Raw genomic sequence first — 16,086 nt, 5'->3', positions numbered from 1 at the left:
AAGTAGGTGCCCAAATTCGGACCTAGAAACCATTTGCATTTAATCTGATCTGTTCATCTGTATGTTGTTGTAGGGGAGGTTTTCTCTTTATAAATAGATTTAGTTGGCACTAAGTATTGTTTTGGTGCCATGGGCAAGGGTCAATGACTGGGCGATTGTTCATCCAGATGACATAGTGAGGGCCGAAAAGAGACCACCAAATATCCCTCTGAGCAAACAGTTAAATTAGTATATAAGAAATTCACCCAGTCATGGTTTTAAGGGGACATTGGGACTGCAGAGTTTACAGAGGGGAAAAAAGAAGAAAACCTCCAAATGATCAAAAAAAGATCTCAGGTTTGTTTACCCTTTCTCACTGGATGAACAAACTTCCAAAAGGGGGGGCGTTATTTGGGGGGAAAAATGGGTTCCAGTGTAAAACAGTCATCTCCTGTCCATACAGCACTGTAGGGCACCATGGACTCAAGGGTTAACTCAAGGATACATCCTTATGCCGTGCTAGATACAAGTTTGCTAAGGGACCTTGGGTTCTTTTTGGATCTTTTACATCTTTCAAGCCCTCGCTCAGGCAACCACACAGTGGTTGATTATGCTCTGGTCTTGTTCCCACAAAACAACATTGGCCCATTGCACCTCCTCCTGGGTATAAACCTGAGGCGGACTGTCTCTGACTATGGTTAATGTTCTTCTAGGCCCCTGATATACTTGTTGGCTGGTCATAGAAGATGGCCACCTGGTTTGCTTGTTGCAGCTTGTTAATGGCCTTCTCGCCAGGAGTTTTAGAAGCAGTAGCAGTTGGCATAGTATAGTTGTACACGATCGTTTTCTACCAGTAGTAAGTTGGCATAGTATAGTTGGGTATACAGTCTATTCTGGTACAGTATCGTTGCTATAATATAGTTGTTACAGTATCGTTGCAGTATTGTTGGTATACTGATGTGCTCCAGTATAGTTGCACAGTAATAGTTGCTATAGTCTATTTGGTGGTACAGTAGTATAGTTGCTTTTATTAGTACGTTGTACGTACAGTTGGTACATATAGTTGCCACACTATAGTTTGCTACAGTATAGTTACGTACAGTGTAGTTGCTATAGTATAGTTGGTTTATCGTATAGTGCTCCAGTATAGTTGGTACAGTATAGTGGTACAGTATACTTGGTCACAGTATAGTGCTATAATATAGTTGTACAGTATGATAGTTGCTACACTATAAGTTGCTCCAGTATAGTTGGCATAGTATAGTTGCCACAGTATAGTTGCTATAGTTATATTTGATACAGTAAACCAAATTGGTACAGTTAACAGTGCTATTCATACAGTAGTTTGGTTCTTATACTACTTTTGCTTACAGATTAAGTTGCTACAGTGTAGTTTGCTATAGTATTTTAGTTAGTACCATTTATAGTTGCTCTAGTTGTAGTTGGTACAGTACAGTGGTTAGTATAAGTTGCTACAGTTATTAGTTGCTCTAGTATAGTTGCTGTAGTTATAGTTGGTTATGTATCGTTTCTTACAGTACAGTTGTACAGTATAGTTTGCTTACAGTTATAGTTGCTATAGTCGTATTAGTTTTGCTGTTGTCGATAATAGTTGGTAAAAGTATAGTTGCTACAGTTCAGTTGGTACAGTATAGTTTGATACAGTTTATAGTTAGTACAGTATAGTTGTACAAGTATAGTGCTATATATAGTTGCTAACAGTTATCGTTGGTACCGTATAGTTGGTACATTATAGTTGATATAGTATAGTTTGGTAACAGTATAGTTGCTATAGTATTAGGTTGGTACAGTTATAGTTGGTACAGTATAGTTGGTTACAGTTATAGGTTGCCTATCGTATAGTTGCTTGTAGTTATAGTTGGTACTGGTATAGTTTGCTATAGTCTAGTTGGTACAGTTACAGTGGTACCAGTATTATAGTGGCTATAGTATAGTTTAGTACAGTATAGTTGCTCTAGTATAGTTGCTAAAGGATAGTGGTACTCATATCGTTGTTTGCTATAGTTCTAGTAGTTACAATATAACTTGCTATTACAGTGTAGTTGTTACAGTTTACAGTTGGTAACAGTATAGTTTTGCCTTCACAGTACAGTGGGTACAGTATCGTTGCTAACAGTATAGTTGGTACATTATAGTTTGCTATCGTATAGTTGCTGTAGTATCGTTGGTTTACGGTATAGTTGCTAAGTTATTATAGTTGGTACAGTACAGTTTGGTTTCCAGTACAGTTGTATAGGCATAGTTGGTATAATACATGTTGCTACCGTAGTTTCTAGTTGCTACAGTGTAGTTGCTAAGTATAGTTAGTACAGTACAGTTGCTATAGCCCTAGTTTTGATATACTATGTTGCTGCTGCTTGCATACAGTATAGTTGATTTTTATCCAGATAGTTAGTACAGTTATCGTTGGTACAGTATAGTTGCTACAGTATAGTTGGTACCATATACTTGCATAGTGTGTTGTACAGTACAGTTGTTTTACAGTTTATAGTTGCCTTGACAGTAATAGTTGGGTACAGTATACGTTGCTATAGTATAGTCTGCGTATTATAGTTGGTTACGGTACAGGTTGGTTACAGTCATAGTTGATAAAAGTATAGTTAGTACAGTATCGTTGGTTACAGTTCTAGTTGCTATAGTATAGTTGGTTACAGTATAGTGGGGGTACAGTCTAAGTGCCTTTCGTAGAGTTGGTAAGTATAGTTGCTATATTATTAGTTGCTGTGTTAGCTGTCGTATAGCTGGCACATGGTTATAGTTGCTTTATAGTATGTTGGTGGTTACAGTTTACAGTTGCGTCCAGTATAGTTGATATAGTATAGGTTAGTCCCAGTATAGTTGCTTATCGTATAGTTGGTACACGTTATAGTTGCTATCGTATATAGTTAGTACCCATATACTTTCTATAGTGTCGTTTGGTACCGTATAGTTGCTTATGCTACAGTATAGTGGGTACAGTATAGTTGCTATAGTTATAGTTGCCTTTGTTGTCTTATAGTTGGTACGTTATAGTTGCTATAGTATGTTGGTACCATTTTTATAGTTGCTTGCTATTAGTATAGTGGTACCGTATCGTGCTATAGTATAGTTGCCATAGTATTTATAGTTAGGTCCAGTATATTTGTATATTCGTTGATGTAGTTATAGTTGGCATTTGGTATTAGTTGCTATATTTATAGTGGTACAGTTTACAGTTGTTACCAGATATAGTGATATAGTTAGTTGTACCGGTATAGTTTGTCTATAGTATAGTTGGTTACCAGTATAGTGCCTATAGTATAGTTAGTACAATATACTTGTATCGTGTAGTTGGTACAGTACAGTTGGTACAGTATAGTTGGTACACGTATAGTTTGCTATAGTATAGTTGGGTCCAGTAAGTTGCTATATTTATAGTTGCTTTGTTAGTATAGTTGGCTTATGGTATAGTGGTGGCTATAGTATATTTTGTTGGTACTTACAGTTGGTTTTACAGTAATGTTGATATAGTATAGTTAGTTTACCGTAAAGTTGCTTTATAGTATCGTTGGTACCAGTAATATAGTTGCTATAGTTATAGTTAGTACAATATTACTTTCTATTTGGTAGTGGGTTTACAGTATAGTTGGTTAACCGTTGTTTTTATAGTTGGTAACAGTATAGTTGGCTTATAGTATATAGTTGCTGCATTGTAGTTAGTTGTTACGGTATAGTTGCTTAGTATAGTTTGGCTACCAGTTATACGTTTGCTATAGTATAGTTGGTACAGTTATAGTTCGCTATAGTATAGTTGCCATAGTTATGTTTTAGTTGTTACAGTATAGTTTGGCTATATTATCGTTGCTGTAGTCTAGTTGGCATGGTATAGTTGTTATTAGTATAGTTGGTACAGTACCAGTTGTACAGTTATATTTGATATGTATAGTTAGTTACAGTATAGTTCTATAGTTATATTGGTACAGTAGGTATAGTTGTTGCTATTTAGTATAGTTAGGTTACAACCATATACTTGCTATAGTGTTAGTTGGTACAGTACAGTTGGGGGTACAGTATAGTTGACTTACAGTTATAGTTGTATACGTATAGTTGCTTATAGTATTCGTTGCTTTGTGTTAGAGAAGTTGGTACGGTATAGTTCTATAGTATAGTTTGGTACAGTACAGTTTGGGGTTGGTCAGTAACAGTTGCTTATAGCATCAGTTGGTATAATAATGTTGCTTACAATATAGTGCTACAGTGTCGTTGCTCTATTATAGTTAATACAATATAGTGTCTATAGTGTAGTTGGTACAGTACCGTTGGTCCAGTATAGTTGCTACAGTATAGTTGCTTATAGTATAGTGCTTGTATGTAGTATAGTTGGTATTTATGGTGTATTTAGTTTATTACAGGTACCGTTGGCACAGTATACTTTTGCTCCAGTATAGGTGCTGTAGTATAGTTGGGTGCAGTATAGTTGCTATAGTATAGTTGCTGTTTAGTATAGTTGGTACAGTATAGTTGATACCAGTAACAGTGGTACGTGTGTTGCTACAGTACTAGTTGCTATAAGTATAGTTGCTGTTAGTATTAGTTGGTACAGTCTAGTTTGATACGGGGTTACAGTTGTTACAGTATGTTGCTCAGATAGGTTAGTACAAGATAGTTGGTACAGTATAGTGCTATAGTATAGTTGCTAAAGTTATAGTTGGTACATTATAGTTGGCCTATAGTATTAGTTTGTACAGTATAGTGCTCTATAGTTTGTAGTTGGTACAGGAACGTTGGTACATTTATAGTGCATATGTTATAGTTGGTAAGTATAGTTGCTATTAGTTATCGTTGCTATTAGTATAGTTGGTATGGTTATAGTTTGCTATTAGTATAGTTGGTACCAGTACAGTTGGTACAGTATAGTTGATATAGTATATTTAGTACAGTATAGTTATAGTGATAATAAGGTATAGTTGCTACAGTTTCTAGTTGGTTACAGTATACGTTGCTGTAGTTTGTAGGTATAGGTTGGTCCGGTATGTAGTTGCTATTAGTATATTGGTTACGTACAGTTGGTACAGTTTATAGGTTGTTGTTGTGGTGGTCGTGTATTTAAAGTATAGTTAGTACAGTATATTGCTATAGTATAGTTGCTCTAATATAGTTGCCCCTACAGTATAGTTGGTTACAAGTTATAGTTGCTAAGTTTTATAGTATAGTTGCTTACAGTCTTATAGTGCTATAGTATAGTGCTATACTTGCATACTTGTTTGGTTATATTTAGATCTGCTGGCCTTGCGCCTTCTTACATTGACGGTTCATTGGTATCATTGTTCGAGGCCGTCGATCTTACATGTTCTGGTTTTGCCCATTGATTCAAAATTCAGTCAGTGTTGCACTCTGAAGTTTGGCGCTCTGTGTGGTTTGTCTAGGCCCGGGGTTCCTCCAGCACTCACAGGAGTGGATCCTAGTCCCCCCTACCCACAAAGCAGTTCATATGTCTCTGATGGTTGCTTCTTTAAGGCCAATGCTCATCCTTAAGTACCTTACTGCAAATTGATCTCAGTTACAAGTTATGGTGGGATGTGCAGCGGAGAGGGTGAAGGTTGTGAAGAAGGGGGGAGGGAATAAGGAGGGAAGGGTGGAGGGGGGGAGAAAGAAAAAGGAAAAAGGGTAAAAGCAAGAAAGGGGGGGGGTGGGGGTGGTTAGTTTGGTTTGTGGGGGGAATGAGGAGATAGAAAAAAAAACAAAGGTGAGGGTGGAGGATCGAGCGCGAGAGAGGAGAGCGGAGCGAGAGAGAGAGGAGATGATGCGCGAGACGAGAGAGAGAGCGGCATGGGTGAGCGAGCTCACCGAATGAGAAGAGAGAGCGGAGAGTAGGCGAGCAGAGAGAGAGAGAGCGCGCTCGGAGTAGAGAGCTAGCGCGTCTCGATAGAGCTAGCTCGACGTATAGAGCGCTCCTCCTCTATATATCTCTCTCTATCGCGCGCGTTTTCGCTCTCTCTCTCGCTCCTCTATCCTCTCTCTCTCTCTCTCCGCTCTCTCTCTCTCTCTCTCTCTCTGTCTCTCTCTCTCCTCTCTCTCTCTCTCTCTTCTCACCACCACCACTCCACCCAGGGGGCTTCTTGTACAGGGCCCTTGGGCAGCAATACCTCATTAAGGTAACATCGCAATGTGGTCTAATTGCTAAAGATTCTTTTCATTTATTTTATTATGAGAACACAAGTAAACTAATTTGATCCATCATTGAATGAAAGAAGAAAAGCATTAATCTTACCTTGATTACAACCTTTTGAATAGTACTGTACATTTTTAACACACTGATGACTGACAGCAACACGCCAACATGCTACAAGATTCACACAGAGCCACCTTCAGGGCTACAGGGTGTTTTTTTTATGTTTATTGCTTGAATAATTATTTAATTTGTGCATCAAATGAATATGGCTTATATAATATTTGCTTGGCTGCATATGATAAAGATTGCTGAGGCCTGCAGTTGGTGTGTTTCTGAGGTTTGTGTATGCAGGGAGTGTTTGAAGAGCATGTTTGCAAAGAGTTTGACAAGCATATGTGTGTCTGCCAAATGTTTGAGGTGTGTGTGAGCTCTGGGAGCTGATGGATCCTGGGGAGGCTATCAGAGCTGCCCAGGCACCGAGCAGCAGGCAATAATCACATGCTTATCATCAGCAGCGGAAAGACAGAAAACAGAGCCGGACAAATTCACACAGCCCTGGACAGGCTGGGTGTGTTAGTGTGTGGGAGTTTCTGACCAACATGCTACTTTCTGGGACAAAATCCAGTTAATGGTCTTTAGTGATCTAGTCTTCTTGTCCAACTGAGGGCAGAAGCCACGTTCAGTCAGACTCATTTTTTAAATAGTTATTGTGTGTTTGTCTCTTTTAGGCTCACTATCAACACTGGCAGCATGTGTTAACGCGCATCACTGCCACCCACTATGTTGGAATGGGAACCACAAAGAAGGAACAGAAATACACAGGAATGACTTAAGAGACACTTTAATATAAACACATATTAGAGTAGATCAAATCAGTTGATGAGAAATCACTTTTCAAATCAGATCAATCCAAAAAAAAAAAATTCTCTTTTCAAGGATGCCTTTAGCCATAAACTGATGATGTGAAAACTGGAGAAAGCCTTTATTTCAACTGTTGCCACATAGTCTTAAAACCTTTGTTAGCATATTGGCAATAATGAACACTGAATAGTTAATCTGTTATTCAGGAATCTGCCTTTTTGTTTTTCATTTTCAATGAATGCAAGCACTCTGCTTTATCAGGTCAACCCGCCTGATCACATTACTTCCATCTGAACAAACTGTCATCTGAAGCATCAGTTGGATTTTACAGCTTTACAAGTTTGTATAAAACTGCAGTGGTGTGCTTTCAGATCAGTCTGGTCAACTGCAGAGTCCAGTCTCTTACACAGCAGTGGGGTGGGTCAGACCAGTAAAAGACTTCTGCAAAAGGCTGGTCTCATGTATCCTCAGTCATTTCTCCTGAGAGATCCTTAATAATGGTGGACCAGAACAAGTTCTGTATCAAGCCACAGAGTTAGTGAAAAACGACCAAAGAAGAAAACTGTATCCACAGCACAGAAACTCACTTTACCTGTCCCATGTTGTGTCCCAGGTTCCATACTACACAGTAATTGTATACATAGTATCGGTCATAGTACACTGTTTTCAGTTATTGCAAAGAAAGATCCACAAACTAGGATTTCATACTAACAGGAAATGAAACAGTTGGTGTACCCATAGACGAGTGCCACTGTCCATTAAACTTCACAAAGAAAAAAAACAGAATGTCTTTCTGAAAATTGATGATAGAGTTTATTTTGGGAAATATTTCTGCAACTGTCTTGCTGCACCTTTATTTTGATTTCTTTTGATATTTTGCAGCTGTGAGCTTTTGCTGAACCCGACTGTGTGACCTGTTTTCCAACAAATGCACAAAACCACCAGTGCAGTGAGCAAATAAAATGGACTAATGGGATAAAACAGTGAAAATGTAGTGGATTCACACTCCCTTTTTGTGGAGCAATGTGGCAGTGTGAGTGTGCTGGGTTTGCTCCCATCAAAGCGTGTTTGTGTGTGAAGTCAGACTATGTTGCTAGGATGTAGTTCATGGTACATGGGCACAAGAAAAAATCCCCATACTACTCCATGATGAAATATTATTTTAAAATAAAAAACCATAACAGAATACTTTGAGATTGAGGTTAGACCTCTGATGAACTGCTTTGAGAAATCAAGATACAAAGACAACATGCCAAACAGCCTGGGACTTCACTAGTTTGCATTCAGAACAAACAGATCCACAGAGGATGCCATCTCCACTGCCCTCCAATCAGAGGACCTATCATGGTTATCTCACAGCTCCAAGCTGGTAAAGAAAGCTCAGAAACGACTGTTACTGTATGGCATAGAACCAGTCCAGAGCAGAAGGGTTCTGCAGCAAGTGATTAAAACTGTCCAGAACATCACTGGTACCATCCACTGAGTTTCAGTGATATCTGTGAGGTGAGGTGCCTGCACAGAGCCCAAAGGATACTAAAAGACAGAACACACCTCTGTCACAGCCTGTTCACCCTGCTGCTGTCTGACAAGCCATACACAAGTATCTGCTCCTGAAGCACCACATACAGAGCAGCTTCTTTCCTCAGGCTGTGACACTCCTCAATTCATCCTCCCCTTTATTTCTATGACCTATAATTTATTTATCCATTTACAGTGTAAGCAGTCTAAAGGGACTGTAAATGGACTGTACTTCTTTTAGTCTTCCAACCACTCAAAGCGCTTTACAGTACGTATCTCATTCACCCATTCACACATATTCACACACTGATGGCACAGCCTTCAGGAGCAATTTGGGGTTCAGTATCTTGCCCAAGGACACTTTGACATGCAGACTGGAGGGGATTGAACCGGGGATCGCACTGCCAATCATCTGATTAGTGGACGACCCGCTCTGCCTCCAAGCCACAGCCACTATTACACTGTGTTGTAGAGTGATAAATAAATGAACATTGTATGTTGTAACTTGTAAATGCACATACGTGTGGTTGTGTGTACTCACGTGGGGTCCTCTGTAGCAGTTTGGTGCTCCTCAAGTTCGTGGGCTTGTTTTAACCACGGCACCTTGGCCTCCACTGGAAGAGATTCTGACAAAGAGACAGAAAATGTGTTACATCCCAGTCTGACACCAGTGAACAGAATCCAAATTCATCAAGCGCCTCAGAGTAGGAAACTGGACCTCAGTGGACAAAAAGTGATGAATATTGTCCTTACCTTTAGGTATAAAAAGTAAAAAAAATGATCAACTTGTCAGGATTTAGAGCTATCCTTAGTGGGAAGTGAGTGACATGGACATACTGCATAAACTATACATACATATATAAAAGCAAGGTATCGATTGGATTCATGTGTTGCTTAACATAGCCCTGATAGAAGAGTGCTACATCACAAGGTTTGTAGTCTGATGATGCCAGACGACCTAAACACTCCACTACAATGCAAATTCAATTATTATTCCTGTCACAACTTCAGCCAGCCTTTAGTTTTTCATCCACCTGTCTTCTGTTTTTTCCACACTAACTCTCATGTCATTTCAGACGCTGCCACTCCCCCCTGCTCTGCATTAACCGCTGAGTTCATTCACCTGGCTTGCCCCACCTCCACTCACCTGCTCCTCATCAGCTAATCAGCCCCTCAGTATATGTACCAGTCCACTTCCCTCAGTTCTTTGCCAGATTGTCTTGTTTCGTGCTATTAGGTTCTTGCCTGCCGTTTTGTTACTCCTGACAATTCCAAAGATGATAACAGTCAAATGATGACACTATCAATCAGTGCAGTAGTTGTTCAGACCTCTGTTTCTGGATTCTTGCCACCAAGGCCCCGTTCCATCCTAAATCACCCTCACCTCAGAAGTCATATCCTTTGAGAGTTGTGCTGATCCCCATTCATTACAATAAACTGCTTTAACTGGCCCCTGGTCTTTGGCCTGTGTTTGCATTTTGCATACACAACTGTTTAACATAAAAATAAGGAGCGTTATGAAAATGAATTAGGTAGGGAGGGGCTGAACCTTGTATTAGAATATAATATGCATTGGAACATACACCCTCCAAGTTTGTATATTCCATCATTGTAATAGATAGAGTAGAAGTGGTCAACATGTTTCCTTTCACTTTCCTCAAACAATATTTTTGAATTGGTGTCTACACTAGAGTAGACATCATGTGTGAGAGACAGCACATACTTGAATTGCTCAGTCTAATACTGAGGGATAGGCTGTACACATGCACATAGAGCTATGAGCCACTTTGATAATAGCTTTGACAAACTCCAGCAGTTTAATGAACTGCTCGTTTACGGTGACAGACGTATCATAAATTACCAGGCACGTGATTGAAGATGATGCAAATGAAGCCTGTTGTTTTTATGGTGAAGGTGGTGACTGTGTGCAGACACATACACACACCCAAACACACACAGTCACACAGAGCCCATGTATGTTAAAAGGCTTCTACTGACCTTGGATCAGTATATTGCTTGTACATGCAATGTTTTAGTACTGAGTGGTATGGAGATGCAGTTTTGTACCTCAGTGTGCAGGTACAGTACATGTTCATGCAACGTTACAAGTACTTGAAACATGCAATAGCCAAATACCAGCATACAATCATGAGACTGATCAGATCACATTAACAGTGTGTGTCTGTATTCATGTCTTGTCTGTTAGCCTTCTAGGGCTAATAAATGTTCCACTTTTATCCATTAGAAAATTAGATGTTTGTGAGTTTTAAACACTTCATTCTGGTGTTCAGCACACACAGCTTTCTGTCAGTCGTCAGTCTTTTACCTTGGGGCTTGTGGCAGGCGATAGGGACCAGACAGTCTTCTTTAATGTGAGGTTTGAGTGACGCCTCACAGCCTCCAATGTGCTGTCCACGATGGTCAATGCACAGAACCACCCGGTAACGCAGCCCACGACCGCATGTCACTGTGCACTGTGGGGGGACGGAACCACACACAGTAATTCGTGTTACTCATTTTTCAAGTGGCATCAGTCAGTGGAAGAGATTTGTGCTGCATCTGCAGTAACCGTTCTTTTCATTACTGATTCATCATTCCAGAGTCCATTAATTCATTTAGAGTGGTGAAGAAATCAAGTTGTTAATTATATTACATGTTCTGTCAATACCCAAATTGATTAATCTGTTATTTATTGTAGCTCTACAAATGTATTATTATTTCAAATCAATTCATTATTTTACAAGTGGATTTTATACCTGCAGAGTCAGATCACTTTCCACCTTACTCATGTAGAAGGTGTAAACAGACACTTACTGACCTGGGACCACTCCATGGCCACCCACTGAGGACAGGCGAAGGTGTTGCAGATCTGTCGGGTGACAGGTCGAGGAGAGTGGGTGCACTTCCACTCCTCCACCTGGGAAAACTGTCCATGGGTGTCCTCCTCCACACACAGCACACTGCGGTCCTGCCAGCCGCCACCTTCACCGCAGGACACTGAGCACTGCGTCCAGGGGCCCTGCTCCCATCTGCACACACACCAGATAAGGGCCAAGTTCACGTAATGCTCTCTCAGGTCATGTAATAATGCATCTGTACAACAGTGTTTGGTAACAGTACAGGCTGCACCCTAATAATTTCAGAATGCTTTTTCATATCTCAGGACATGCTACATGCTATTTTATGTTAAGATATCACAGGGAGTTAATGTTATCTTACCAGAGCTTTTCAAGGGACTGGGAGAAAAAGACAAGGGACAACTGTGCAGTGTAAATAACATGGAATCATTCTGTCATGTAATCAGGTGAATGGTGACTGCCTCATTCAACAAAACAAGCTGTGTGTAAGTACTTTTCCCTGAAATGTACTAATACAAATGAGTTGTCCATGAAAATATTTCTTGAGAAGAAGGCCAGTTGTTTATGACTGGCTAAACTTTGTAGATCTTATTGTTGTTATTATTATTACTACTACAATCAGTCATATTTCTATTATAATTATAGTTGTATTTATCAATATCTTTTTTTATCATTATGCTGCTGTGTATCTGTGTCTCTCCTTCTCTAGAGTCTTTTAAACCTTCTAACCGTCACATTGAGATTAAAAACCTCTTTTTCAAGGAAGTCTTGGCCAATATATATTAGAACATTCTGTGATACTTTCCCGGGTGTATCAGAGTATCGCACTGCCCAAGTTCTGTGTGAACATTTGGTACAAACAAGAAGAACTTTGACCCGGAGCTTTTTTTCATTGTTTAATTGAAGGATTGTAGATTTTGGGATAAATGTAGATTGTAGCGATCAATCTCTCCTCTATGGTTGCTAGCTGAAAGCAGAATGTTTACGCTACATGGTAAACAAGGCTTTTCTTCCCATCTTCCCATGGGCGTCTTCAGGTCCGGCTGACGGTTTTTGATTGGCTTGTGGAGCGTGACGTCGGGCTCTGTTTTCCCAAAGGTTTGGATGTGGATCAACCTCTCACACGCATGCCGGCACAGTTTTCCCCTGTGGTGTGGACCACTGGTGCAGAAACGGACCACTCCCACTCAGATGAATGAAAAACCTTTGTTTTTGCCAGAGCTTTTCTGCTTTCTCATCTTGCAGGTTCTCGTGGATCGTGGCTACACCCCTAGATTAGGGATTGGTCGAGCCTGCTGCTCTGGTCTTGCTTGAAGCCAACAACTATTACTAGTACAATTAGTCATATTTCGATTATGATCATAGTTGTAATTATTATTATTGCTGCCAATGCCACCAAGTGAATGCTCATGGTGGGAATTGTTGGGTCTCTGTGAATGATATCCTAAAGACTACAGTCTAGACCTGCTCTATATGGAAAGCGTCATGAGATACCAGTTCTACACAGTATAACATTTCACCAGCACCTACAGAATTGATTTATATTTATTTTTTTGTGTGCAGCAGCATGCAGCACTTCACTGCAGCCAAACACGAGTCCAATATTCACTCTCTGTTTAGCTCTGTTTTGTCCTCCACCTTCACTCTGTTCAACAACTAGATGCTAACTTTAGAGTAAAGTGGGTTCATATATATTTATTTATGTATAACACCAAATCATATTGGTGGATGTTATATTGGGGCATTTTATGTTTCACTTGTTAATTAATTTTTTTAAAGTGAAACATAGAGTTCAGCCCAGCTCACAATCTTGATGATTTTGAGTTTATTTTCTGTATTGAAAGTAAATATTAAAAGTAGTCACATATAAATAAAGAAATAAATAAAAATGTGTATTTTCTACCAACAACATGAAACTGTAAGGCTAATGGCTTTTCTTATGTGGATAGTTTACAGTATTTCTCCCTGAGAGGAAACTAATGTTATTTACGCCGTCTTTGCTTTACTTCTTGTACTTCTAATGACTTGAGGATGCATCAGTGGACGTATTCCAACCAGTAATCATATCAGATTTCTGCCCACTCACTTCCTGTGTTTCATCTTCCCCACATCCTGTCCAAACTGGAAAGATGTCAAACAACAGAAGAAAGACAGCACAGAACTGCTGTACTTTACTGTGTGTAGCTATTTAAATCAGTGATTGTTTGGGATTGTTTGGAACTCACCGAGGCAGAGGTTGAAAGTGATCATACGGCATCACCTCCTTGAATCCATCACTGGAAACAAAATATCACAAAACACTGTAAATTTATGAAACAAAAAAATCCTGGAGGTCATTAGAATCTTTATAGAAGTGTGCACCCAAACAAAGTGATTATTAACACAACTTTGACCTTCAAGGTTATAAGAAAAAGGTAAATTACTGTCAATAGAAACTGCTTTGCACTCAGCATTTCAGCTCTTATGGAGATAATCAGATATTTTATTCTTGCATTTTGTCGTGTAGGTATGAAATTTAAAATGGTTTGTGCAAAACATTGACTGTATGGACTGAGAGCCAGTTTAAGTAAAGCTCCACCTTTTGGGATCAATCTAATGTCTGTATTTGGAGTCATTGGACATCTTCAGCTAAACAGCTAGCTTAGCTCTGTCCAACGTGAACAATCTCACTCATTAACACGTGTTTGTTTAATTCACATCCTCCATCTCTGCACACAACACAACCATGTGACGTCAACGTCAATGGTTGGTTTTCAGTGGTTGAGGAGGTGTTCTCATACTGTTTGAAGATCTGGACCAAGACATTCCGAACTGATTGATGTTAGAACTGATGGTATAAAAATGTTCCTGAAACGTTGATTTTGGTAATGTCAAAGATGCTAAATACAACTTGTAATGAGCCCTACCTCTCTGGGCACGGGTCCATGTTGCACTCCTTGAGTTTTGGTGTTGGTTTGGTGTTTTCAGGATAGCTGTCACAATGGTGCTCAGGGAAGGTCTGGTTGGATCGAATATCTGTGCACTCTGCTGAGTTTAGCTGATATCCTGGTGGAGGAGAAAACAGGCAGTTTAACTGTTTGTTTGAGATATGAACAGATGAAGCTGAATCTGAGGATCAATAAAGTCTAAAACAATGATGCATCATTATTCAAACATAAAGACACCTGTTTACAGTTACTGTCAACTGCCTCACCTCCTCCACAGGTGACTGAGCAGGGGAAGAAGTCAGTCTCTCTCCACTGGTACCTAATGGGCTGGTAGAAGAGAAACTGGACAACTGTGTCCTTGGGGCCTCCGTACTTCATCTGTACAATATATATAAGGAGAAGAATCATGTTAATGAGGCACTGATAAACATTATTATATTAGATTGCATTATAACATTATTATTAAACAAAATATTATTTTAAATTGCTGGAAAGTTTTTTTAAAATAAGTTTTGAAATTCCTAAAAAAAGTTTAGTTTGAATATCACGTTTATGCATGTAACATGACCATGCATACATTATTCATTACTAGCTAAAATGTAATGGTTCAAAAAAGTACTGCATTCATGCAAAACTGTGGAAATTAGCTGAAATATTTTATGTCATGTACAACCCCTGAAAATATTAGACTCCCAAAGTACAACCATTATGTTAAAATACAATAGTATAGGCTGATTACACACAAGGCAGGTTTATTCCTAATAAGATTCTTTATTGTTGACTGTTGTTGAACCCTGAGTGGAACCTGTACAAGAACCAGAGCTAATTTGGTGTAAAAGGGGTACTCCTAATTCACGCTGAAGCATGATGACAAAGCAAGGTCTTCATCGGGGGAGTTTGATGAAGACAGTGAGATGTGGTTGAATGCTTTGGAAAAAGAAAATATGTTTATTTTGCCAAACTATAGCTTCCAAAGTCAAGACTGCACTGTCAAACACAACCAGATTAACAAATCTAAAATACAGCGAGTAAGTAAAACCTGATGTCTGTCAAAGGTGACAAAACGTTCAAATGCACTGTGAAGTGCTCAGTGAAGGCAATGTGATGTCTCCTCCTGTAGCATCTATGTAGCAATCTATGTAACAGATGTTTCAGTTAAAGTAGTGGCTAAACAGTTTGCCTCTGTAGTTTTGGCTCAGTTTTGTAACTGATGAAAACATGTATATATGTACTATATGTATGATTTCACATAAACGTAAATCTTTCAATCATTCATTAAGTGTTTCAGTAAGTTAAAGAGTTCCTTTTTCAAAGGGCGAGATGCTGCCACAGATGCCAGCGCACGTGACATAACCAGAAACTGCTGTTACAACATGTACACATTAGTCCCAAACCATGGCGGCAGCTGGAACAACTGGTAAAGCATGTGCACAGACAAACTGTGTTTGAATTACATCCAGAAGGAAAGCCTTGTTGAAATGTTTCTCTTGTATCCACTTGAGATCTGTAATCACCACTAGAGAAGTATGAGTAGACTGAGTGGATATTGGGAGTCGATGCTCTGATTCCAGTATAAACTGGACAAATCCTTTTCATCCGCACGTCAGATAAAGCTGTAGGAAATCCAGGATTTGGTTTACACTCCTCGCTCTCTGTATATAAAACAGAGGCCACTTTTGGTTCAAGAGCTAAACTTGTCTGACGGGAGGAAGATATAGTAACTGTTACTCTTTCGTGAACATCAAGATAATCTGACTCTTTATAGTTTTCCGTACCACGTCTGCATCACTCA

General features: G+C 39.4%; 1 protein-coding gene across 2 annotated transcripts in view; it reads right to left on the bottom strand.

The window, feature by feature from the left end:
• Window positions 1-16,086, bottom strand: part of LOC104927448 (ADAMTS-like protein 3) — a 160,783-nt gene that overhangs the window by 6,177 nt on the left and 138,520 nt on the right. The window contains exons 10-15 of one of the 2 annotated variants that reach the window (XM_027282921.1): window positions 14,561-14,672; window positions 14,274-14,412; window positions 13,593-13,643; window positions 11,328-11,538; window positions 10,836-10,983; window positions 9,051-9,135 (exon numbers count right to left, since the gene is read on the bottom strand). In XM_027282921.1, the coding sequence (XP_027138722.1) occupies window positions 9,051-9,135; window positions 10,836-10,983; window positions 11,328-11,538; window positions 13,593-13,643; window positions 14,274-14,412; window positions 14,561-14,672 (746 nt within the window). Of the gene's footprint in view, window positions 1-9,046; window positions 9,136-10,835; window positions 10,984-11,327; window positions 11,539-13,592; window positions 13,644-14,273; window positions 14,413-14,560; window positions 14,673-16,086 lie in introns of those variants that run through there. The other variant, XM_019259436.2, reaches the window with a different exon arrangement.

Source organism: Larimichthys crocea, chromosome X (assembly GCF_000972845.2).
Source record: "Larimichthys crocea isolate SSNF chromosome X, L_crocea_2.0, whole genome shotgun sequence".
Classification (NCBI taxonomy): Eukaryota; Metazoa; Chordata; class Actinopteri; family Sciaenidae; genus Larimichthys; species Larimichthys crocea.
Note: the sequence above shows the minus strand (reverse complement) of the source record. Positions and strands in the feature narration are given on the sequence as shown.